Raw genomic sequence first — 18,688 nt, 5'->3', positions numbered from 1 at the left:
CTACACGAGCATACACATGCGGAACAATGTGCGGCAGTTGGCGGGCTTGGTGGACAAGCTCCCCCCTGAGCAAGCCAAGCCTTTTCAGGAGGTGGTCAGGCAGCTGAAGGCGTGCAGAAAATTCCTGGCCAGAGGGGTGTATGACACCTTTGATGTTGCGTCCAGGGCCGCTGCTCAAGGTGTGGTGATGCGCAGACTCTCATGGCTGCGTGCCTCCGACCTGGAGAATAGGATCCAGCAGCGGATTGCGGACTCGCCTTGCCGTGCGGATAATATTTTTGGAGAGAAAGTCGAACAGGTGGTAGAGCAGCTCCACCAGCGGGACACCGCTTTCGACAAGTTCTCCCGCCGGCAGCCTTCAGCCTCTACCTCTACAGGTAGACGATTTTTGGGAGAAGGAAGACTGTTCCCTACTCTTCTGGTAAGCGTAGGTTCAATCCTCCTTCTCGACAGCCTGCTGCCCAGGCTAAGCCCCAGCGCGCTCGCTCTCGTCAGCAGCGTGCGCCTCAGCTCCCCAGCAAAAGCAAGGGACGAGCTTTTGACTGGCTCCAGCAGAGCATAGCCGACATCCAAGTGTCAGTGCCGGGCTACCTGCCGGTCGGAGGGAGGTTGAAAGTTTTTCATCAAAGGTGGCCTCTCATAACCTCCGATCAGTGGGTTCTCCAAATAGTCCGGCAAGGATACACCCTCAATTTGGCCTCAAAACCTCCAAATTGTCCACCGGGAGCTCAGTCTTACAGCTTCCAACACAAGCATGTACTTGCAGAGGAACTCTCCGCCCTTCTCAGCGCCAATGCAGTCGAGCCCGTGCCATCCGGGCAGGAAGGGCTGGGATTCTATTCCAGGTACTTCCTTGTGGAAAAGAAAACAGGGGGGATGCGTCCCATCCTAGACCTAAGGGCCCTGAACAAATATCTGGTCAAAGAAAAGTTCAGGATGCTTTCCCTGGGCACCCTTCTCCCCATGATTCAGGAAAACGATTGGCTATGCTCTCTGGACTTGAAGGACGCCTACACGCACATCCTGATACTGCCAGCTCACAGACAGTATCTGCGATTTCAGCTGGGCACACGTCACTTCCAGTACTGTGTGCTACCCTTTGGGCTCGCCTCTGCGCCCAGAGTGTTCACGAAGTGCTTGGCTGTGGTAGCAGCGGCACTTCGCAGACTGGGAGTGCATGTGTTCCCTTATCTCAACGATTGGCTGGTGAAGAACACATCCGAGGCAGGAGCTCTACAGTCCATGCAGATGACTATTCGCCTCCTGGAGCTATTGGGGTTTGTGATAAATTATCCAAAGTCCCATCTTCTCCCAGTGCAGAGACTCGAATTCATAGGAGCTCTGCTGGATTCTCAGACGGCTCGTGCCTATCTCCCGTTGCGAGGCCCAGTTGACCATGGTTGTTGTTTTGAGTGAGCCTGGGGGCTAGGGATACCCCATCAGTGAGAACAAGCAGCCTGCTTGTCCTCGGAGAAAGCGAATGCTACATACCTGTAGAAGGTATTCTCCGAGGACAGCAGGCTGATTGTTCTCACAAACCCGCCCGCCTCCCCTTTTGGAGTTGTGTCTTCCCTTCTCTTTGTCTTGCTACATATGAGACTGGCCGGCACGAGCCGGTTTCGGGCGGGAAGACGGCCGCGCATGCGCATCGGCGCGCGAGGGCTAGCAAAGGTTTTTGCTAGTGAAGATTCCGATTGGAGTGGCTGCCGTGGACGTCACCCATCAGTGAGAACAATCAGCCTGCTGTCCTCGGAGAATACCTTCTACAGGTATGTAGCATTCGCTGTATTGAAGTAACTGAGAATTCTCATAAAAAGAGAGCTCATTTTTAGTTACCTTAATATACTTTTCCTATGCGTCAGCACAGATGAATCCAGAAACTGATGTGTTCCAGCATGGCCATGGTCAGTGTTGGTAGCTTTGGGTGATATGTATCATGTGTGGTGGGCTTGTCCCAAAGTACAATCCTTTAGGCCCACCATTATCACTACACTATATCAAGTCACCCAAGTGCAATACCACTTGAGGGCAGAGGTGTGTCTCCTGCAGTTTAAGCTGACTGGGATAAAACCTGAGACGCACGAGTTAGCTACAACATTTTTTTGGCTGGTAAATTAGCTCTATTGTGCCCTCCACAGCTAAGAAAAGAAGTCTCCTATGAGGCCCAGCCCTTCCAGCCTTGAGTCCAGAAACAGAAACTCACGGCCCAGCAGACCATCTGGGCAGTAACTCAAATAAGAGCAATCTCTGAGCCTCCCCTGAATGCACATTATATCATGTTCAGTTTCTTCCCTTGAATCATTGAAATTTTCTTTGATTTCTTTCTAGAGTCTGAACAGTGGGAAAGTTTGATGCCAGAAAGCAGAGAGCAGTTGGCTGGATCCTTAAGTACCATGGAATCTGACAGTAGGCCCGAGCTGTGCGAGAGAGCATCTTTACTTAAGAAGAAACTTAAAAACCTTTGCTAAATGAAAATAAGTGCCATGTCAATCAACAAATAAGTGCAATGTGAGTGTTTAGAAGAGAGGACATGGCTAATGAGGTTGTAGCATGCATCATTCCGTGGTCAAAAATAAAGATTTCCTTGGATTTCTTGTTAAAGCCAAATGCATGATTGAGGTTACCAATTTGGAACTTTGAATTTGGGAGAAAAATAATGTAAAGAAGAATATTCCAGTAAATTAGTGCTGCTATGATTGGTCTAGAGTGTTTTAGAAAAATGTGATCTCAAAGAGCTTTGTAACCTTCTTTTCTTTTTTTTTTTTTTAATGATACATGGGGGAAATGATTATATTTGATCTATATTGAAAGTGTATATACATACACACCTGCAGGGGTAAAACTGAGCTCGCTCTTCTCTTGATGGTCGTCTTGTAGGCAATTAACAAGCATTACGGGACTCTCCCCCATTGTAGAACAAAAAACACTGAGATATGGTCCATTCTCCCTCCTAATTAAATGTATATTCTGGTTCAGTTCTCAAAATATTTACCCCGTTACTCAAGTAATATTTTGTACAGTTTTCATAAAACGTAAGGGAAAAGATTTTTTTTTCTGTAGTTTTATGCCAGTTTGAGCAATTTTCTTCCTTACTTTAATGAAATTAAGGTGTGAATATTGTGATCTGGCTCAAAACATATTGCTCCAAAAGGCTGCTCCAAGGGAAAGAAGGGCAGGCGGGGAGTTCACTAGTACACCGTGGAGAAGCATTGGGCTTCTGTTCCTAATAAACTAGATGAATCGGGGGTTGGCAGGATGGGCCAACTTGGTGCAGCAGCTGTGGTGCTTGCCAGGCCCTGGTCGTAGGAACTGCAGGCGTGAGGCAAGAGCTGCAACTAGAGGGTGAAACTATTAAAAACCTCCCAGTGGGGGAGTGGTTACATATTCAAAACACAAGCCAATGGCTCAGATCAAATAAATGTGGCAAAAAGTACACACAGCACCCACAGCCAGGGTAAGAGTAGTGTTCTCTGGTCAAAGCAGTCTGTCATTCTGTGTTCATATCACTATACTGCTTTGTTCTAATGTTGGCAAAAAGAATGTAGCACATTGCCTGCTCACAGGATCCAAAGTGCCTGTCTTGTTCTTGCTGAACAGGAGCAATGACGCATGCGGTGGGGCCAGTGCTGCTAGGGTGACTTTCTGCATCACAGGCAATGTACTTCATGACTGCTGCTGTTAGGCAGAATGGGCCTATTATTCAAGCTGCAGCTCTAACTAAAGACAGTATCTGGACTCTTTCCTCCAGGTCTTGAGTCACCAAAGTTGGAGGAGTCTGAGACCAGCACATTCAGTATTGTGAAACCCAAAATTTCAAACCTCAAGAAACAAACTCTTTAATATTTAAGTCATGTGTTGCTGTTTTTACAAACATACCCGAAATAGATATGGTATTTTATTTTTAAAAATTGTAGTATTTATTGGCTATCTGCAGAGTCTGTATCACCCACAAGAAGACAATTTTGGAGAGCTCTGCCTTCAGGCAACTTGCTGCTGCACTGTATTGCCTTTTCACAATTTAATTCTGCTTACCATAAACCCAAAGCCTGCACGCACACTAGTGGTGATGAATTATTTTTCATGTAGCCCATATTCAAATGATGACATGGAGAGCCACTCCATTATCCTTGCTGTCTTACTCCTCCCCCCTGTTTCCTCTTATCCCTTTCTGTCACCTACAGCTGTCCAGTGCCAGTTAAATGCCTCTTCCTACAGTCTGTCACCATATTCTCTGATTGATTTCTCCACCTGTTCCTCAGTCTACCCCTTACCCCACCCCCATGCACACATCTTAAGAGTTGGTCTCCATTACAGCAAGTACCTCCTTCTGTTGTAGAAATCTCCACCGCTCCTAGCCTCTTTCCTCCTTGCTGCTGCTCCTTTTTCATCTCTCCCCATTCATGATTTTCCTCTTTGTGCTTCTGTCTCTTCTCTCTTTTCTTTCAAGTGTACTACTTTTTCTTCCCCCATATACTACTGCTACACAGTCTCTCCCTCCTTTTTTTTCCTCGTCCTGTCTGCTGCTCTCTTGCTCTTCTTACCTCTGTCATCCTCTGGTACTTTTCTTCCTCTCTTATCTCCTACCGCTTCTTGCCTTTTCTTCTGCATTCCCTTAGTTTTCTATCCTCCTGTTTTCTAGTTCCCCTTCCTTTCTGTCTGTTGCTGTTATTCCTCTGTTCTTTCTCGCCCCTGTCCTGCAATTTCCTTCCTTCTTAGCAACCTCGGTTTCTTCTATATGCTACCAGCACTAACTTGAATGTTATCTACTATCTCTGACTGCCCCCATCTAATTGATTCACCTATAAACTAGTTCCAGGAGATAAGAAGCAGCCTGACATGATTACCTATCCCCCTCTACCTGAAACACAAAGAGGATTCTTTGCTGTTCTGTCACCCACCCATCAGAAGTTACCATCCTGTGAAAATGTACAATGTGCAGTCATGATTCTGTTTAGTTCTAGTGCAGTAGCAGACAAGGAGCCACAAACAGACTAATAGGAGCATTCAGAGGGTGAATCTAGTGCATGATCACAGGTGTTGTGGAATGAAAATAGTAATTTATTAAAAGTGACAAGTCCCACACAATCACATAAAAGTCCACAAAAAAAAGCAAACAAGAATGGGGTTTTAGAGCTTGGAATTAGGATCATGAATTAACAGCCAGAAGAGAAAAGATTGAAGAGATCAAGTTAGAGGATACATATGGTCAAGGAAGTGTTAAACAGCAGACAAAGCTAAGTCTTCCTATGCATGGTGTTACAGGTGCAATGGTTCAAGGCAAATATTTTATGTGAAAAATTTTGCTTCTTTTTCACATGTGATAGTTCCAGTAACAGCGTTCTCTTTTTGGGTGATTAAGTGTCATAAGTGTGAGTTGGACTGCCCTTTATAAAACGGGGAAAAATATTTTCCAGTGTTTAATTCTTGGTGCCCGAGTTAAAACAATCCATAACTGGAAGGTAAATGGGCCCATAATTCTCCAGTAGTGTGAACATGTTGGTGGAGAGTGTTAAGGACCATTCCAGCCCTGGTATAAAAAATGAACCATTATTATGGCAAATTATTTATTTAGATTTTCTCACACCTTTTTCAGTAGTAGCGCAAGGTGAGTTACATTCAGGTATACTGGGTATTTATACATATTATAGCACAACCCCTTGTTTTCCTAGAATTACGTGGTTACAGCAAGGGTCCCAAAACTGGGTGCTCAATGGTAATCCCTTTAAAATGAGCCTGCCAATAAGAAAGGAGCAGGAGGTATCAGGATGACATATAAATAAAGACCTAAGAAAATCCATGCCAAGATCCATGAAGCTCAGTCTGTGTTACAAGTACTAGACAGATTCTAAAACGTTGATCAACGTCTGAGCTTATTTCAAGTGATAATGTGGTGACTGTCCCAGGTCTCAGTGGGTCCGAAAGCTGGTCCTGGAGGCATCCCAGCTAGTCAGGTTTTCTGGATAGCCATGAGAGAGATTTGCATGTACTGCCTCCACAGCATGCAAATCTCTCTAATAACTATTCATTGCGAATATCTAGAAAACTTGACTGGCTGGGGTGCCTCCAGGACCGGGTTTGAGAACCATAATTTCTGTGTGTGTGATATTTCTTCTCCATGAAACTCTTTTGAAACACACTATGGCGCTTATTTTCAAAGCATGTGGATGTCTCAAAATGCCCAAATGGACATCAACATGCTTGAAACATCCAAATCCTGATTTTGCAAAGGCAGAAAAGGGATGTCTAACACTGCAGCATGTCCATATAGCATTTTTGTGGGTGGGACTAGGGAGGGCCCAAAAGCATGGGAAGAAACATTGAGTCTAAAAAGAAGGATGTCCTAAGTTAGACCTGTTTCAGTCACGTCCAGGCAGTGGTGTCTCTAGACAGAAATATTTATGGGGGCAAGTCAAAGTCACATTTCACCCTCTTTCCCCCCCCCCCCCCCCCCCCCGACTTTTAAATTAGCATGATCATATCATGATAATTGATAATGTCATTCAATAAATCCTTCTGTATGGGAGTGTTCTGTATTCTCTACAGGATTGGTCAGAATCTCTACATAAACTCTAAAGTCTAGTTCTATATCACAAACTTCATATTGGAGCTATTCTTAGAATGCACCATATAACAATATTCAGATTGTGATTTTCACCTCATGAACTGCTCCTTCCACTGCCAGACTCTGTTTAATACTCAAACAAATCCCACTGTATCTGATGTTTTTCTGTTTCAAACTCAGATCCAAACAGCACAGAAAAGCTTAACATCTTTAAATATTTATTTCTAAAAAATGTATTAATTCCAATACATAGCCTTGACTTTTTGCAAACATATCTCACTTCTGTAAAAAATACTTTAAAATTCTCCAAGGTAACAATTCTTCAAATTCTTTTCACATTGCAGAGCATGGACACCCCCCACCAAAATGTGGCATGTTTCGCAAGTGCTGCCTCAGGGTGTGGTCCGCCAAAACTACAAACAGACTCTTTGTTTAAAGCAGATGGGTTTTAGTTTGTGTGGTGACTATAGGATGTGGAGACCATTAGTCCTGAGCATTTTTTGAAGCCCTTGCCCCAGAGCCTGCTTTCAAATAGGCAATAGACACTGCAAAATAAAACAAAACCCTGAAACAAATACATGCAAAACCTATACAGGAAAAACTTGCCACACCATAACAGCCTTGACTGACCCATGAAAAGACAATGTTACAAATATTAGACTAGGCCCTAGAGTACCAATGTACCTGCTACTGGGAAACTAGAACAAGCTAGACTGTTACACAATATTACACAGACACTACATTTTAGCAGAATTCTTCACCTCAGTCAGACAAGCAAAACATGGACAGACCCTAAACTGATACAAAATAGGGGACTACAGAAAAACATGCAGACAAAAAGTGAAAGACCCCAAGTAAGCCAGACTCTATAAGCAGTGAATATACTTGTAAAAGAAAAATAGAAATACATTTCCTCCTGTACTGTGCTAAATACAAAAATAGTAAAGATGTACATTTCTCAAAACAGACACACATCAATCCTTAAAAATTATTTTTTTTTTTCTTTTCAACCTTTTTGGTCTGAGTACTTTTTTAAAATTGGGTTGGTCCCAATCTGTTCCACTATTTGTGGTGTTATAAAGTTTTTCCAGGTTTACCTTTCCAGTTTTTCTCTCCTCTTGTCCTCCTTTTTCTTCTCTACATCTGTCTGACAATGATCTTTATTCACTTTTCTCTGCCCCTATATCCACCCATATATAATTTTTACACCCTATTCTCCCTTTCACCTACTAGTACTTACCTTCTTTTCACCGCTCATCTATCTACTGGCTTTTCTCATCTCCCTCTCCAGCATTCACATTGCCCCCTGTCTTTCTCCTTCCTCAGTCTGGTACTCCCCACTCTTATCTATCACCCACTTCCATTCCCTGTACTCACCTTCCCAGCCATCATCTATCCTCTGTTGCCTCTCATTCCCTTACCCCCTCCCCCCCCCCCCCCCCCACAGCTTCATCCCTGTCTCTCCTTTCTTCCTTTGTCTGCAGGTCATTCTGTCTCTTACATTCTACTTCATCTCCTATTCTCTTTGACTACATTACCTCCTTTTTCACCTTTCCCTTTCATCTGTGCACATTTTCTTCCCTAAACTTTCTCTTACCTACTTAATCCCCCAGTGGTGGGATACCAAGCTCTGTGACTGCTTCAGGTATTATGGGCATTCTTAAAGCAGGAAGCAAATCTGAGTAGCCTAGTGGTTAGTGCAGTGGACTAGAAACCAGGAGACCCAGGTTCAAATCCCACTTTAACGGTTTTTTTTTTTTAATGGTTATTATTGTGACCCCCTTCAGGGATAGAGAAATACTTACTGTACATAGAAACATGATGGCAGATAAGGGACAAATGGCCCATCTAATCTGCCCTTCCTCTAACCACTGACTCCTCTTTTTCCTAAGGAATCCCACATGTCTGTCCCATGCTTCCATAAATTCTGACACAGTCTTCATCTCCATTACCTCCACTGGGAGGCTGTTCCACACATCCACCACCCTTTCCGTGAAGGAGTGTTTTCTTGATTCCTCCTAAGCATATTTCCTCTCAACTTCTTCTTATGCCCTCTCATTCCATGGTTTTCCTTTGAGAAAAGGCTCACCTCCTGTACATTGATGCTACTGAGGTATTTAAATGTCTATCATATCCCCTCTCTCCCAGTGTATACATGTGAGGTTCATAAGCTTGTCCGTGTATATTTTATGACTGAGCCTTCTTACCAATTTTGTAGCTGCCCTCTGGACTGACTCCATCCTGTTTATATCTTGCCGTAAGTGTGGTCTCCAGAATTGCACACACTACTCTAAATGGGGCCTCACCAGAGACTTATACAGGGGCACTATCATCACCTTTTTTTTTTTTTTCCCTGCTGGTCATCCCTCTCCTTATGCACCCAACCATCCTTCTGGTTGTGACCGTCTCCTTTTCTATCTGTTTGGCTATCTCAAGGTCATCAGACACAATCATCCCCAAGTCCCGCTCTTCTTTCGTACACAGAAGCTCTTCACCCCCACTATGGTACTGTGCCCTTGGATTCTTGTAACCCAAGTGCATGGCTTTATATTACTTAGCATTAAATTTTAGTTGACAAACCTTACCTTCCATAATCTCATTCACAAAGATGTTAAAAAGAGCTGGCCCAAGGCCCGATCCCTGCAGTATACCACTGATAACATCCCTATCCAGAGTGCAAGCTCCATTTACCACTACCCCCTGTTTCCTCCCATTTAACCAGTTTCTAACCTGGTTGGATATATAAGCCACCTGCAAACCTGAAGTCTATTGAAGTGGTGTACATTGATGTACAGTAGGTATTTTTCTGTTCACAATTAGGCCTCTTGGTTCACAATCTACTGCACTAACCACTAGGCTGCCTCTTTGCTCTGCATAGATGTCTATGTGGCCATTTGCTAAGAATGCTGCCATATTGATCTCCATGTCATTTGTTTCTCACCATTCATAATTTGGACATTCCAGTTTGTAAAATGGCAGTTCATGCTAGATATCTCCACCACACAGATGATCCATCTCACATATTTCCTGTTTTAAAAGACCTGTGAGATGGAAATCCATTTTGGCCGTTACCACCTGGACATCCCTATTCTGAGTTGGATGGCCTTTCTAAAATGCCCCTCCACAGTAGTTGTCTTGACCATATCTTCTGGGAACAGATGTCACAGCTTGATGCTAAGTTTGTTAATTTGTCCTTTGTTTTAGTGTTAAGTTTAAAACAATCATCCCCTATTTAATTGTTTCACTCCACTTATGATTTTATATACTTATAAATTCTTCTCTTAAACCCTTCACCTTGGAACAAAAGATGTATATAACTAGTTTAGCTTCTCTTCATAAGTGAGATGAGCCATTCCCTTGTCATGTTTATTAGACTTCTCTGAACCCTTTCTAGGTCCATTGAGATGGGGGTATAGAAATGTGCACAGGGATGGGGACAAAAAAAAAATTATGCCCTCTTCCCCCCCCCCCCCCCGCGGTGCAACCTCATCTTGGAAACTTGACACCAACACCTCAGCTAAATAATAATAACTGAAAGAAAAACTCACCATTATGAAAACTGGTGCATCTATTTGACAACTTTGGGCAATGAGGGGGACCACTGATAAATTGGTGAGAGTACTCATAAATTTGTTTCAAGCATTGTGACAGAGTATAGTCTCCACTAAACTAGTCTCATCTATGTGACTGATAATGTAGCTAACATGAAAGCAGCATTTTGAGATGAGGAGGTCTGGATAGGTTACGCAGGTCATAAGCTCATACTCTCATGGACTCCAGCCATCAAAAATTAAAGGTAATCTGAATGTCCTCAAGCTTATGAGATGATAATGATGTTATATACCACAGATACTTCACAGTTCAAAGCGGGTAACGCATTGTACAAAGAGGTGGTTTACACTCACTAAGCAAACAAAAGTCAACCATTCACTGAAGAAAATGTTCAAACAGTGCATGTCAACTCTGCAATAGAATTTTTACTGATTGAAATCCAGGACAGAAAAAAAAAATGAAGGCACTGAGGGCAGTTGCCACTGAACCAGGTGCAAACAAGCACTTCCTGACCAAATTGTACACAATTGATGACTCCTTGCTGGTAAAAGTTGTTATGGTGTTGGAACCATTGGCTAGAAAAGAATTGTTAAGAAATATTAAGCCTTCAACACATCTGGTGATCCCAACAAAATATCAGTTGAAATGGCACTTGACAATTGAAAGCTCAGCCAACTATGTGATGGCATCCTTTATCTCACAGATCACCTGGATCGCTGTTTTACAGTTAGAGACACACTTGGCAGACACATTGCTGGATCCAAGGCTAAAGGGTGGTTTAGATCTGATGACAATCAAAGGGCATAACAGTGCCATAAACAGACTGATCACTGAGAGCAGGTCAAGGTGTAGCCAATTGCCAAACCACCAAAATAAGATTTTTTGGGAGACTTAGTCAAGAACCAGTGATTCACAAAGTGGATACATACATAGTGAGCTTGGACAAGGAAATCTACTCATCTCTTACTGCCTATTGGCAACAGAGGTTCCATGTGTGGCTGAAATACCCATATGTTGCCTGCTCCCTGTTTGGAACTTCTGCTACCAACACACCAGAACATTCTTTGTCAGTTGCATGATGAACAATCAGAGAGCATAACTGAGCGCTGGCTCTGTAGATGGTTCATTATTTTTACATAGTTTGAAATGATTGTTTTCCTGCAGTCCATGTTAATAAATATGGTTGTCTTGCCTATTTTAAAAGTTATGCTTATTGTTTTGTGTTCAATTTTAACAAATTATAAGGTGTATGTTATGTTTGAATTTACATGGGCTGGGTGCAGGGACAAAAAAATAATTGGGTGGGGATGGGGACCAGATTATGTACCTCTACACACCTCTAATGGGATGTCCAGAACTGGGCACAGTACTTGTGGTGCAGTTGTATCATGGACCTATACAAATGCATAATGATATCCTTAGTTTTGTTTTTCTATTCCTTTTTAAATAATTTCTTCCATTCTCTTTGGCTTTTTGGCAGCCATAGTACACCGAGCTGAAATTTTCAATGTATTGTTCACAGTGACTTCAAGATCTTTTTTCTTGGGTGATGACCCGAAACCCAGAACCAGTGGTAGTTGCAAAAAGGCTTCGTAATTAGTTGTCTACTGTTTCTCTGGTCCATCTCCTTCAATCAGCCAAGTCTTTTTCTCTAATCTTGGTCTCTTGCCAGATATCCACAATGAATATTAATGACAGATTTGCATGCAGTGTTTCAACTGCATGCAAATCTCTCATGAATATTCATGGTGAATATCCTGAAAACTTGACTGGCTGGGGTTCCTCCAGGACCACATTTGGGAACCACTGGACGAAATGGTCATACAGCTCTCTTCTCCCCATTTAGATTTGTTAAAAAACAAATGCTAAATTTCTGCACTTATTCTTTACGCATGGCTGTTCCTGCATAGCTTTTGCCTTCTAGGCTGCTTCAGTTGTAAACTAATACAGAAATGCTTTGAAAGGTTCCCTCTCCCTCCCCAACACCACTATGGGAATGGACAAAATCCAAAATTGACAAACCCATAAAAAATGAAACCGAAATCCTGAGACTTGGAGATGGCAAAGCTCTTTGAACTGGCTTTGATTCCAGTAATAAAAATACAGTGAAGTCTTAAAGTCAGTGGTTCTCAATCCTGTCCTGGGGAAAGAACCCCAGCTAGTCTGGTTTTCAGGATATCCACAATGCATAAACTAAACAAATGTGCTTGGTGGTGTGGAGGTAGGAACAAATTCTAAATACAAATACTTCCACTCAATACAAAACTACAATAGTAATGGGGGAAAAGCCTCAAAGAGCTCCCAGATCAAATATCCATCTGTCGGAGCTAGAACAGACCAACTAGTCTTCTCTTCATCATAGGCAAAAAAACCCTTATGTGCGGCCCCAAAAAATTCTTAATGGACCGCAATTGTCTGGCAAATTCTATTGAAAATAGATTTTTTTGAAATAAAGAATTTTTATGAAAATAACGTGTTAATTTCTAGAACATACTCAATGTATAATGCAATACACTTAGCTTATTGCTTGGCGTTCAATATTACTGCTGCTTCATGCTGCACTGTTCCCTGCTTTGTTACCCTGAGCCGACGTTGGCCAGCTCGTGCTGCAGTTGAAACGCTGTGCAACTATTACCTGAGACCCTGAAGAAGCAGCGAAACGCTGGCCAACGTCAGCTCAGGGTAACAAAGCAGGGAACAGTGCAGCATGAAGCATCAGTAATATTGAACGCCGAGCAATAAGCTAGAAATTAACATGTTATTTTCATAAAAATTCTTTATTTCAAAAAAATCTATTTTCAATAGAATTTGCCAGACAATTGCGGTCCATTAAGAATTTTTTGGGGTCGCACATAAGGGGTTTTTGTCTATGATGAAGAGAAGACTAGTTGGTCTGTTCTAGCTCCGACAGATGGATATTTGATCTCGGAGCTCTTTGAGGCTTTTCCCCCCATTACTATTGTAGTTTTGTATTGAGTGGAAGTATTTGTATTTAGAATTTATCCACAATGCATATGCATGGAGATTAGATTTGCATACAAATCAATCTCATGACTATTCATTGCAGATATCCTGAAAACCTGACTGGCTGGGGTTCTCTGAAGACAGTTTTGGGAACCAGTGCTTTAAGTAAATCTGCAGTTCCTGTATCTTTCCTCCCTCTCTCTGTTAACAGCTCCACCATTTCTAAAACAGATTATCAATAGAAATCAAACAAAATAAAATATGGAAAAGAAAATAAGATGATACCTTTTTTATTGGACATAACTTAATACATTTCTTGATTAGCTTTCGAAGGTTGCCTTTCTTCCTCAGATCGGAAATAAGCAAATGTGGTAGCAGACAGTATATATGAGAGAAACATCAAAGCATTACTTTGACAGTCTGACAGGGTGGGGGTATGCATGGGGACATCAAAGCATCTCATTGATATTCTAACAGAATGGGTGTTGGTAGGTGAGAGGAGGGTAATAAACAGAGAAATACAGCTTTATGTTTTATAATGAGTTAGAAAACCCAGATCCTTATTAAGTCCTGTTTGTTGGGTGTCAAAATATTCAATCATTCTTCAGCCTCCCCCTGACCGGTAAGTCGTCTGGGATGGACACTTTTACAGCAGCTATGCTATACTGCAGCAAGTCAAAAACTCATTCCTTGCGTCGACTGGAGAGTAGCAGGGGCCTTAGGTGCACGCTGTTGACAAGAATGAGCCTGAACAGGCTGGCGAGAAGAGGTAGTGTGAGTAGTAGGCACCCCTGACTTGCCAAAAGACCTCCTAGATGAGGAGGCTGAAGTAGAAGGCACCTGGTGGGAGAGAGAAGACATGATATTTTTGTGTTTTTTTTATTTAGTCAGTGACCTCCTGAACCTTCTCTCCAAAAAGGTTATCCCTCGACATGGGGCATCTGCCAACCTCTGCTGAACAGATTTCCAAGTCAGAATGATGCAGCCATAAGAGTCTGCGCATTGCTATACTTTGAACAGAGATCCTGGATGCCACATTGAAAGTGTCGTAGGCGCCCCTGGCCAAGGGCTTATGACATGCCTTCTGCTGCTTGGCCAACTGGCCTACCGACTCAGCCTGCTCTGGTGGAAGAGAGTCCAAGCCCAACAGCTTGTGTACCAAGTCTCGCAAGTAAACGCACATAAACAGCTGGTAAGATTGTATATGGGACACAAGCATTGAGGCCTGGCACATTTTCCTCAAAAAGAGTCCAAGGTCCAAGGCATAGTCTCTAGAACTGATTCCACCACCAGGTGTGCTGTGGATCCATCGTGCGATCTTATCGGGCAGGACAGGGACCGACAGAGGGGACCTCCCAGTTCCTATCGAGGCCTTGAGTATTCTCATGGAGAGGGATAGTCACAGTTTCCCTAGGAGGGGACTCGTAGTCCAGGACCTCGAGCATCTTAGTCCTGGGTTCATCCTCCACTTCCAAACAAAATGGATTAGCCTCAGCCATTTCTTTCACAAAAGAGGAGAATGAAAGGCTCTCCGGAGACTTTCTCCTTTCAAGTGAAGGAGAGGGTTAAGAGGGGATACCATACTTCTCATCCTCCGAAAGGTACCTTGGCTTCTCCTCTGACTCCCATGAGCGTTCCACATTGTTGTTGGACACAAACTCCTCATGGGAGGGCCGAGACCGAGCCTCCATCGACATTGAGGAGCCAAGTCCCTGAGAGGGATGTCAAGGGGTTGGCTCCTGCCTCGACTCCAAAGAAGCTTCCTCCACAGACATCGAGGGGGTACCGGCTTGGGTGGCAGTAGACACTGGGGCTGCGCCGGCAGCAGAGATTGCACCACTTGTTGAGGGCTAAGTGGAGCAGCAATGGGTTGTAGGGCAGGCACAAGCACCCCTGATACTGATGCACACTGTTGTAAAAGGCCATCCAGCAACTCAGGGAGCAATGCCTGGATACGCTCAGCAAGGGCTGACATAAGGAAAGACTGGGGTGCCGGCTACGAGACAGGAGCTGGCACCCCAGGCCGAGAAGGGAGTTGGATCATGACTGCCTGGAGACAGATGCATTGGTACCTCCTGGATAAAGGGGGAGCGATCCTCCTGGCGCCGAAGCTTCTCGGATGCCAAATCCCTCAACGCCCCGGAGCTCCTGGCACCATGTGTCAAGGATGACTGATGCCGATACTTCTTGGCCTTCGCCTGAGGCTGTGTCAAGACTCTATGGTGCCGACGAGGACAATGTCGAATCTTCATGTTGCCTCTGGGTCAGGTCTGGCATCGAGAGAAGTGGAGACCCATCCAACGCACTACTTCTCCTAGTGTCTATGGGTCTCAAAGCAACCATGTGGACCGATGCTCCTGATGCAGTCTTTGACATCGCCGCCGCAGACCTTGATGCCAATGTCGAGGACTCAGACCTGGCTCTGGCTCCAAAAATCTTCTCACGAGCATCTCTGGACACCTGAGTCCTCTTCTTCATACGAAGACAAAGGACACAGTTGGCAGGGCTATGGTTGGGCCCTGAGCACTGAAAACACAAAGAATCGGTGTCTTTGTCAGAGATCGTCTGACTGCACTGTGAACAATGCTTAAAGCCACTGAGTACTTTAGTGGACATGGACGGAAAAACTTCCAAAACCAAATCAAAAGATGCGATGGTACCAGAAAAAAGGGGCAAGGCACCAGAAAAAAGTCACAGGAAAGACCAGATTGGAGAATAGGCCTAAACACAGCCTAAGTAACGGAAAATAAAGGAAATTTAAAACTGGCAAAAAGAACTAAAAATATATGGGAAGAGAAGGGGGAAATGCCCTAAACAAGGCATAGTGGAAAATTGTGAAAAAAATTAGCTGAAAAGGGACCAAAAAATGAAGCTCTTTCAGACTGGGAGTGAAGAGAAATTAGCAACGCAACCTCACCTCACCTCACCAGAAAAACAACTGCAGGACCACACCCTCGAGGCAGGCGGGAATGTGGTGTCTCACACTCCACAAGCCTCTGTTAAGCTTGTTATAAGCTCCAGACTGGGCAACGTGACACCGCGTTACCCACTTGTGAGAATTCGGAAAATTGTTCTTACATTTTGGAAGTGCAAAGTGTGTTGTATGAAACAAATATTAATGTATTTCAAATTTTAGAATGTGAAAAATACACAAGGCTGTGAAAAACGTTTACAAAGCACTGCATGTGAAATACAACCCAACCAAACACCTTGGTGGGAGAAAGATCATGGTTCAAATGCCCATACTGCAGATCACTGTCTGCAATGCACTACTTATACAGAACATATGAGAAACTAAAAAGATTAAACACACATCAAAAAGCTGGTTCTTAGAAATGAATATTTATTGATTATATACAGCGAGTTAGAGTTTAGCTAAAACTTTATTTATTGCCATGTTTTTACAGAGCTAAGAAAATACAGAGAACAAGTTCAAAAGGGGGAGGGGGCGAGAACTCTTGGATTCCTTTATGAAAAAAGTGTGGTTATTTACAACAGCATACATTTTGACTAAGTGCCCCTATCTGCACAACATATTACTACTATTCTCCTATACAACTGCATCAGGCAAAGAATGTAATTTGGGTTTCCTCGTTACACTAGTGCAAATTTTCAGAGCACATACTTACAAAGTTACAGAGCATCCTATGTAAGTCCGTGTGCTTTGAAAATGAGCCTCAATATGAACCAAATCTGGCACAGGAAATCTGGTTCTCTCTCTAGCTGTAGCAAACATTGAGTCCGACACTGAAGTTTTGCATGATGTGTCACTTTTTTTCGTTTAATATGTCCATGATCAGATGGCTTCCAATTTTCAATAATTAAGCTACTCCCATTCACTCCCAAGAGAAAGAAATAGATTAATTCCAGGTATTGAACTTTGATTTTAAGTGACAGCCACATTCAAAACATTATTTTCTTTTAATTGGTTTTGCTCAATATAAAAAAAATGACAAAGGTACAAATCAGACTGAACTTTAAAGAGTAGCAACTAGCTTTTAAACCTCAGTTTAAACAGCAGTTTAATTGTTCTAGGTTAGCCAAAGACAAAAACATAGTGGCCTCAATTACCAGTGGGAGGAAGATTCTCTCAAATATGCCAAAAGGAATAGAGATATAAAAAAAGAAAATTTACAAGTCAGGATAATAACACAAAAGAACATTTATAAAAGACCAAGTTGATGCCAGAAAAAAAAAAAAAGAAGTATATAGAAAATAAGTTAATAGTTTCCAACAGAAGTGTGGAAATGAAGGAACAGCATGGGTAATATCCTTTCATACATGGTGCCATTTTGTAAGGCCATTTACCCTCTCCTCTAGACACTTAAAAGTTAACAAAGTGCAGGTCATAAAATTAAGACAATGTATATACACAGAGCTTGCATTTCAAACACCCACTTTTGCCGGTCTTTTATCCTTTGATTTTTTCTCCATTCTCGGTTGTCCAGCTGTACTGCCTCCATTTTGATTCTGAGCAAACCTGGCTACTGTTGAAACACCATCTACAAACTTTGTCTTGAAAAGGACATTTGCATTATTGAACATCCCGTCCTTTAGTGATACGACAATAAACTGGGAGGGGAAAAAAAACAAAAACGTCCATTAGAAATGAAAGTACTGTTTAAAAAAATCCCACCTAGATAACTGTAGAGACTTAACACAAACCAAGTTCTCTTATCAACCTGCTGATTAAAGTGTTATGGCAAAACATGGCTTATTTGTAACACTGCAGAGTGTGAGTTCTACTTAAGAACCAACCAATTAATAGATGCCTGAACTGAAAAAACTAAAAACACAATCCAGGAAGCTCGAACGAGCATTAAAAAAATTAAAAGATGCGCAAACACTCAACGCATGGAAACAAACTACAAATACGCAATAAGACAAGCCAATAGGTCATACTATAAAACCAAAATAGGGCCTGACTACAAAGACATGAAAAAAGTATACCAACTTGTGAACAAACTACTAGACACCACCGTGGTCACCACAACCAACACAAATACCCCATCTGTAGACATACTTGCCAAATACTTCAATTAAAAAATTGTAAACCTACGCAACACGCTACCTCAGAACATCACAGACATCGAAAATTTCGAGTGTATGGACCCAATCCCCAGCGAATACCCAGCGGACAGACTCTGGACAAGCTTCGCTCCCCTCACAGCTGAAACAATCAACCAAGCGATTAATAGGCTCTCCAAAACTCACTGTAAATTGGATACCTGCCCCAGCTACCTACTAAAATCCACTCCCCACAGCATCATAGTAGACCTCACATCCCACTTAAACTATAGGTTTCAACATGGTCTCTTCCCAAAGAAAAACGGCAACATCCTCCTCACCCCAATACCAAAAGATACCAAGAAAAAAAACAGACGATATCGCCAACTACTGACCAGTAGCATCAATCCCACTGATAGTCAAACTGATGGAAAGCATGGTAACCAAACAACAGACTACATAAACAAATTCACAATACTACACGAATCACAATCAGGATTTCGCTCCAACCACAGCACCGAAACAGTATTAATTACGCTCTTAGCCAAATTCAAACAAGAAATAGCAACAGGCAAAAGCGTACTTCTCCTACAATTCGACATG

At 42.8% G+C, this 18,688-nt stretch overlaps 2 protein-coding genes across 3 annotated transcripts in view; one reads left to right on the top strand and one right to left on the bottom strand.

Moving 5' to 3' along the window:
* ECPAS (Ecm29 proteasome adaptor and scaffold) overlaps positions 1-2,601 on the top strand; it is a 318,939-nt gene extending 316,338 nt beyond the window's left edge. For both annotated transcript variants that reach the window (XM_030193760.1, XM_030193758.1), the window contains exon 49: positions 2,329-2,601. In XM_030193760.1, coding sequence (XP_030049620.1) covers positions 2,329-2,468 — 140 coding nt within the window. In that variant the 3' untranslated portion in view covers positions 2,469-2,601. The remainder of the gene's footprint in view (positions 1-2,328) is intronic.
* A 13,809-nt stretch (positions 2,602-16,410) lies between these two features.
* The window catches only part of SMC2 (structural maintenance of chromosomes 2), a 147,035-nt gene continuing 144,757 nt past the window's right edge, over positions 16,411-18,688 (bottom strand). The window contains exon 24 of the mRNA XM_030193751.1: positions 16,411-17,650. Coding sequence (XP_030049611.1) covers positions 17,465-17,650 — 186 coding nt within the window. The 3' untranslated portion in view covers positions 16,411-17,464. The remainder of the gene's footprint in view (positions 17,651-18,688) is intronic.

Source organism: Microcaecilia unicolor, chromosome 2 (genome assembly GCF_901765095.1).
Source record: "Microcaecilia unicolor chromosome 2, aMicUni1.1, whole genome shotgun sequence".
NCBI classification, from domain to species: domain Eukaryota; kingdom Metazoa; phylum Chordata; class Amphibia; order Gymnophiona; family Siphonopidae; genus Microcaecilia; species Microcaecilia unicolor.
Note: the sequence above shows the minus strand (reverse complement) of the source record. Positions and strands in the feature narration are given on the sequence as shown.